The 7771-nt window shown below is 38.1% G+C and overlaps 1 protein-coding gene across 2 annotated transcripts in view; it reads left to right on the top strand.

Annotated features, from left to right (window-relative positions):
- The first annotated feature begins 633 nt into the window (after nt 1-633).
- Nucleotides 634-7771, top strand: part of TTC7B (tetratricopeptide repeat domain 7B) — a 125540-nt gene continuing 118402 nt past the window's right edge. Inside the window, exons 1-3 of one of the 2 annotated variants that reach the window (XM_010583822.1) lie at nt 634-710; nt 5049-5203; nt 6362-6530. In XM_010583822.1, coding sequence (XP_010582124.1) covers nt 5054-5203; nt 6362-6530 — 319 coding nt within the window. In that variant the 5' untranslated portion in view covers nt 634-710; nt 5049-5053. Of the gene's footprint in view, nt 711-5048; nt 5204-6361; nt 6531-7771 lie in introns of those variants that run through there. The other variant, XM_010583823.1, reaches the window with a different exon arrangement.

Raw genomic sequence — 7771 nt, 5'->3', positions numbered from 1 at the left:
ACTGTGGCTATGCTAATGAAATATGGAATTTGGAATAAGGCTGTAACAAAGGGGATTTAGTCTGAAATACCAGGTTTAGATTTGGTCAGTTTAATGTCTTGTTAGTTTGCAGCTTGAAACTGAAGCTACACAAGCTGTTGATTTTTATCAGTTATGCTAAGATTTCTGTTTGAAGGAAAAGAAAGAACATGCAGAAAATAAACTGTAACAAAATAGATGCTGAGTATCTTTAAAAATAAAAAAAATCTCATTTTAGCATATTACTTCTCTTGGAAAATTTGCTTTATTGCAGCAAGCGACAGTTGTCTGTACCATTTGTGCTTTTTAGTATATGTATCAGTGCTTGCAGAAAATCTGTTGATATTGATGGAAAATTACTCCATTTGATGGAAAAGTCTCATGAAGTGAAGCATTATGCCCTGACAGAGGATGACTGTGTTGGGTAAAGGGGGCATATGCAAGTTTCTGATACCTAGGTGGGTTGTGTCAGAGTGCTGAAAGAGCTGGCCAATGTCATTGCAAGGACGCTGCCGTTTTTTTTTTAAAGGTCCTGATGATCGAGGGTGATTCCTGGTGACTGGAAAAAGACATGTATGGCCATTTGCAAGATGGTCAAGAAGGAGGATCCAGGGACTGCAGGTTGATCAGCCTAACCTCAGGCCCTGGGAAGATCAGGAATCGTCCTGGAAACTGGTTGGAAGGATAAGGAGGTGATTGGGATGAGTTGACATGGGTTTATCAGGGACTAACCAACCAGGCAGCTTTTGATGATAAGTGACTGACTGTTTGGACAAAGTGGGGACAGTGGATATTGTTGGCTTCAACTTTGTCTACACTTTGGACACAGTTCCCCATAGTATATCTTGTATCACAGTTGAAAAGACAGGAGGACTAGGAGGTAGGTGGAAAACTGGCTGGGATCAGAGGCTTGATCACAGGTTAAAAAAAAATAAAAATAAATGCGATTGGTGACCTATTAGAAGTGGGCCCTCTCAGGGGTTGATACTGCAGTCAGTATTGTTCAGTATTTTTCTTGGTGGTATAGACATTGAGAATGTACCCTCAGTGGTTTTGTGGGTGGTAGGAAACTGGGGGGGAGTATGAGACTGCTGTTTAGAGGGATCTGAACAGGCTGGAGAAATGGACTTAATGGCAAAACTCATGAAGTTCAGCAAGGGCAAATGCCATGGTCCTGTACTTGAGAAAGAATAACTGTAACAGTATAGCCTAGGCATCAACTGGCTAAAAAGCAGCTTTGCAGAAAAGGATCTGAAGGTCCTGGTGAACAGCAAAGGGAGCGTGAGTTGGCAGCAAACCCTCGTGGCAATGAAGACTGACTGCGCCAAATACAGCTGCGCTGTATTAGCAAGAATATAGTCAGCAGTTTGAGAGAAATTATTATTCCCTACTGTTTATCACTTGTGAGACCACATCTGGAATATTGTATCTAGGTTTGGGTTCCCCAGCAAGAGAAAGACTTTGGTATAGTAGAGTTAGCCCTGTGGAGGGCCACCAAGATGATAAGGGGGCGAAAGTATGTGACCTAAGGGAACCAACTGAACGAGCTGCATTTGTTAAATCTTAGAAAGGGAGAACTAAGAGGGGATCCTACTGCTGCCATCTCCCATCCCTCCTTGAGTATGGAGGTAGCCTCTTCTCAGAAATGCACAGTGAAAGTATCAGAAGCAATGGACAAAAATTGCAACAAGGGAAATGTTGAATGGATAGCAAGGAAAAATTTCCACAGTGAGAACAGTCAAATGTCCAGAAGGGTTTTGTAATCTGTGGAAATGTTTAAAACTCAATTGGGTATGATCCTGAGTTGCCTGCCCTAATGTTGAAGTATGTTTCTTATTTCTTTTTCTTCACTTAGTACATTGAAATATCTTTTGTTTTTCATTTTTGCTGAACAGACTTCAATGAAAGAGTAGCAAAATCAGTGTAAATTGCTTCAAAAATTCCTGGAATTATACCGATAACATTGTGAATGTATGGGAACAAACTGGGTCCTTCTCTACTTTTATTTTCTCAGAGGATTTAAAATTTCAGGTAAAATATATTAGAAGAAACATCAAATGATAGGAGTTTTGAGAACCTATGAAATTAAAAATGGCAATTGTGCAAATTACAGATAAGTGGTGTGGTCCAGGACGATAAGCTTGGTGCAATAAAAGGGGATGTTTTCTAGTTGACTGTCTTGCTTTTCTCCAGATGGCAAAGTGTAGTAGTTTGCCTTTGGCCAACCTCAGCCCAGTCTTCAGGCAGGCTCTGAGCCTGCCAGACTCCTGGCCTATGGCTAGTGGTCAGAGGCAGTCTGAGATCTCTGGCTTGGGCCCTTTCCTGGGGGAGTGCAGTTGACCATGACTGTCAGAGCTGGTTGCTGCTGCTGCTGCTACAAGGTGGTAGAGCAATGGGGGCTGTGGACAAGGGATTTCAAAGCCTGGTGTTGGTCCCTCCACGTGCTTATGCTGAGAGCATCTACTGCCCCTTTCCCTGCTTTCTACTGTAATCTGGATACAATGTAGGGGTAAAACTCATGCTGTAGTGAAGAATTATTTTTTTTCTCCATGTTCTCTAAACACAGGGAAGAGTGTGAGCCATATTAAGTCATAAATGTGCTCAGTCCTGATAGACAAAGTGCTAAAGTCCTCTTTAACTCACTTGTTTCCTGCTGCAGCTAACAATGGGTTTCTTGTGCATTACCAAAATAATTCTTTACAACAGAACCTTCTCATTCTAGTTCTGTTCAGAAATGTTAAATTTCCAGCGTGCAAGGACATTAGCTAACCTTCAATGCAGTATACCATAAGCTGTGTCTAAAATACTGTAGTGTACAGACTTGGAGCCTTTATATTTGTCAGTTCTTAATTTTAACTCCTCTTATTATTTTTTGTGTTTAACTGTACATCAAATGTTTGAGATGAAAACATTTCAGTCAAACTTTATAAACTGATCAACATCTTTGAGATGTGCAAATTGTATGATGGACTTACTGATGCATGTCAAACTGTGCCGTTTGCCATATGAGCATTGAATACATAAATAAAAGCATTTTTTTGGTTGGCAGTTAGTGGGTAATAAGATTTTATTGTTATACTGTAGTTTTATTATTGAGTAGTAGTAATTTTATTTTTTTTTTTTTAGCTGAGAATTGTATGCCTTTAATGTGTATTTGAAAGATGCCAAGTGTCTTTGTTTCTTCAAATGTCTCTAAAGTAATGGTGCACCAGGGAGATACTTTGTTTTCCCCTTCCTTATCTTTCAAGGAACCGACAGTTTTAGCTAGCATGTATCAAAGCTGTATCTGGAGTGCTTTGTTGTTGGGAGGATAAACTGAGCAGAAAGTGCACAGTTTAGGCAAAACAAAATGCATGTGAAGAGGCATAAAGGTGTTCTTCAAAGAAGAAAGTGCATGTAGAAAGTGACACTTCAGATTATTTGGTGTTGTCTGGTCTAGAGATAAGAGGAGTATAGCTGAAGTATCAGGAGAACCTTTGGTGGGCAAAGGAATGGAACTGTTACTGCAAATTTGAGACTGATGAATTCGACAACTATGGTCTGAAAGCCAGAAAATTAAGCAGGCTGGTAACCAGGCTGCATCTGTGGCATGGCTTGTCTTCATCTGGATGCTGAGATCTTTCCCTTCTGCAGTAGTGTTTAAACAGTAAAACGTGAATGAATGGTAGTTGAGAATAAATAAATGTCCAGATTACTATGGATATCTTTCCCAAAACATCTTTCCCAAATAAAAAACATAAATGGAAAAATAAGCACTCCCTTGATGCTTTTGCTATTTGTCTGGTCTCTTAAACTCTCTCTTGAAGAAATTGTGGTTTAAGAAGCAGCAGTTAGCTGGAGCTTTTAAGGAAAAAAAAAAATTCTAGGTTTTTGTCTTTCTCCTTGATAGGACATACTATAGGACAGCACCGATCCTTCTAGCTTACTGTATAATGGCATTGTACATGGATCCTATACTAGTCCAACTGACATGAGACTGAAATTTGCTGTACTTAAAAGGTGAGGTAATGCTGATGCTTTTACACTTTCTGAGGGAAAGCTTTTCCTCTACAGTAACACTGAGTTCTGCATGTCCTGGTCTTTCTGTCCCTTCCCATAACCTCTGTGGATAGTGCTAAAGGTTATAGGGTGGTGAGCACTTTTCTGATTGTTAGCTTTTTCCCTTTCCCCTTTTTAAAATCTATTTTATTTATTGTTAGTTCAAATTTGGGTTATTCAGACATTATTTACAAGACATGATCTGGTCTTTTCAAGTCCCAGATAGTGAGGTGATTATTTTTACAGCTCGCTCCTCACTAGAGGAACTGCTCAAGATGTTTCAGTAAAGTAAGTTTAGTGGTCCTGCATAAGGACAAGGTAAGGGATGGTCAGTTTCTTGACTTTCAGCAAACATGCTAGCTGCAGTTTTGCTGGGCAGCCTGGTATTACGTTCTCCCTTCATGTCTGAGAAGTGGGGGCAAGCCTCCTAAGAAACAGGGAGAATGATGAGAAACTTTCATAGTGAAGACTTGGGATGCCTGGAGACTTAACAAGGTCTGAGTGATACACATTCTTACAGCCAAGATACGGATGGTGATCAAAGACATCATAAGGGACATGTAACTTAAAGCCAGTTGCATAAATTAATCCAATATCAATATTCACATTTGAAACTACAATAGGCATTTTGTGAAAGACACCTTTTTTTTTGGTAAAGTGAGTATCAGAAGCGTATCTTGTCACATTCAGAAAGCTACATAAGGCTTTTAAATCAAGTGTTGCTTTTTAAGGAGGAAGGGGAGAATACTGACTTCAGGTTAATGTTCTAATTCATTATGCTTTAAAACACAGGGGACTTGATTCTATAATGAATCAGGCAGGTAAAAGATAAATTGAAAAGTAAAATTACCACATGACTTGTGTTAAATCTGAATACTTGACACTGTGTTTTGGTTAGTTTGTATTTAAAATTTAGGCAATGGCTGCCTCCACTGAAATGTTAGTGAAATAAAGTTATTTCTAATATTTCATGTGTTTGGATTTATTTACAGATGACATGGCAGAACTTCTTCTTGGGGAGTCCAAATTAGAGCAATTTTTGAAGGAAAATGCTCTTAAACAGACTAGTAGTCCACGGGGCCCCCGGCCAAAACTGACCGAGGTCAGGAAACATCTCACGGCAGCGCTTGATAGGGGAAACCTAAAGGTATGTAAGTCAGTCTGAGCAAGAATTAGAAAAGCTGAAATTGACTGGAATACTCTGCTGATCATGGAGAAAAATGGAATGTGGAAACGTGCTTGTGTGGTGTTTTATCATCATTGCTGTTCCCAGAACATCATCAGCACTATGCTATTTTATGGCTCTTTGTTTCTTCATGGATTTTTATTCAGATAAATTTCTTAAATCTTCTTTCATTAGAAGACTAAGAAAATTCTCATTGACTTCTTGGGATGCTTAAGTGAAGTACTTGCAACCTGTTTTGTGGAAGTTTTTCTTGGAGTATATAACTATTGTTCTCTGTAGTGCATTAAAGAGAAGTGTTAAAAATGCAAAATACTTCACAAATTTCTGTAATAGTCTCTTAAGTATTCAGGAAAGGTTCCTTAAGTTGTATGTGCAGGTGTGGAAAGTGAGGTTAATACCTGAGAGCATTTTCTGTCATAACCTTTTGATATTCTTAACCATTCTGACCATTCTTTTACTTAACTATTGTTGTAGCTACTACTTCAGCTTATCTTTTCTGTACTCAATGTCCATCTTTTGAGAAATCAAAAGGACCTTGTTTTACAGTCATCTGTAACATTTTGTTTCCTGTGATTTATGAGATTATTAATTTCTCTTCCTTTTCTTTCTTTATTCTTCCATGAATAATTTTTTCAAGACATTTCTTCTGCCCTGATACTTAGAAATTGTGCAAATTAAATATATAGGCTGTGGAACAAGTATCATTAAGTTTTTGATGCTATGTTATTTTCAACTGTGCTTGTAGTGTTAGAAGAAAAATCATTGGAGGGGTTGTAGTAATGCTAGGTTGCCTTTAAGTAGTTTTGTGACCTGGCAAAGCTGGATTCTGACCGAGAAGTATTTCTGGTGCATGTGTAAATAAATATGTGAATATATAAAATGACCAGTAATGCTTTTCAGTAGCTTCGTGGAGTGAGATTTTGTGGATTCACCCCCTATTGCAAGCTTCCCAAATATTACATGAAGACAGGATTTTGTTGGTTTGTTGCTCTGTTACAAGAAATATCCTGAGGGTTTCTACAGTGAATATATACAGAAAACAGACCAAATAATTATCAGAAAGAATTAAGTGTGTTTTCTCAGGGAAAAAAACCCCTTTCTTATTCCTGTTCCTTCTAGCCAGAATTCCTACAAGAAGCTAACCTGATTATGGCCAAGTTAAACTACGTGGAAGGTGATTACAAAGAAGCTCTGAACACATATGCCAGAGTTGGAGTTGATGACTTGCAGCTAGCTGCAGTGCCACCATATAGGCTACGGATGATTGCTGAAGCATATTCTACTAAAGGTAAGATTGTTCTTTTCACTATAATAATGTGGAAATAGTTTTTAAAAAGTTAATTCACATCTTGTCTGAAGTTAAAGAATTTTTTTGCGTGCATATCATCAACACAGCAGTGGAGTACCATACCACATTTGTAGGTAAGTAAGAGAATGGCTTGGCTCCTTTAAATTATTCAGAGCTTGTGCTAGGTTGACAAGACTTTTACCTCAATTAATAGTCTAACTGTGCTGTCACCCAATCAAATTTTTTGATGTGTGTATTTAAAAGTCCTTCCATATGTAAATGTCACAATAACTGTGGCTAGATACTAAAAGTATTATCACTATTGCTAAAAGTTAAGAGTTACAAAAGTAGTGCAGTTTTGCAGGTGCTGTGGACAGAATTGGAGAACTTTGATTCACCGTGATGCCTTTTAGTGAATGTTAAAATGCTGAACATAAGCTAAATTGCTACTTAACTGAGAAAAATAGTAGCAACATGATAATATACTTAAAGCAGTGCATTTCTTGCACAGTTTTGTTTTTGAATTTTTTTTTACATGAAAATCTTTTTATAAAAAATTTAGAAAGTGAAGGTTTTGGTTGTTTTTTTGTTTTTTTTTACTGGTCTAGAATAGTGAAAATTGCAATGCTGGCCTTGTGTCTTAAGGTGGCAGTGCCACTTCAGTTTAGAAAACTCATTAATAGACTGCAGGCTGGGTCAGTGTGTTGAGGAAAGTGGCAGTTCATATGCCATAGGTTTATTAGAATTTACTGTGTTTTAAATGTTTGCTTTGGTCTGCTGTATTTAAGCTTGGGTTTGGTTGCATATGTACTTTTTGTTATGGCAAGAGAAGTGTCAAAGTCAGCAAACACAATTTATGAGAGACTTCAATAGCATTCACTGAGAACTGGTCAAGGATTGTTTCTCACATTAGTCTTGGAAGAGAGTCACTGTTTTCCACCAACATAGTCCTCTAGTAAATGTTAGACAAGCATGAATCATTCTCTGTAGAGATGTCAAGGAAATAAGAGAACTAACTGGTAGGAGAGACAAAAGGATGCTTCCTAAATCTGGGCAATATTTAGATTAAAGTGGGAAGGGAGTACATTGGGAGTTCTTATGTATGATGTAAACCTGCCCAGTTCTCTCACACAGCATCTGTGTGGGCTTTTTGGCAATGTCTGGTATGGGTAGACTTCCACTCAGCTTTGTGGTTTTGGGTTGTGTTTTTTGTTTTTTAAATGTGTGAGAATGTCTGTTGA

The sequence above is a fragment of the Haliaeetus leucocephalus genome, unplaced genomic scaffold (genome assembly GCF_000737465.1).
Source record: "Haliaeetus leucocephalus isolate CR32 unplaced genomic scaffold, Haliaeetus_leucocephalus-4.0 Scaffold932, whole genome shotgun sequence".
Classification (NCBI taxonomy): Eukaryota; Metazoa; Chordata; class Aves; order Accipitriformes; family Accipitridae; genus Haliaeetus; species Haliaeetus leucocephalus.
The sequence above is the reverse complement of the archived record's forward strand: the minus strand, read 5'-3'. Positions and strand labels throughout refer to the sequence as shown.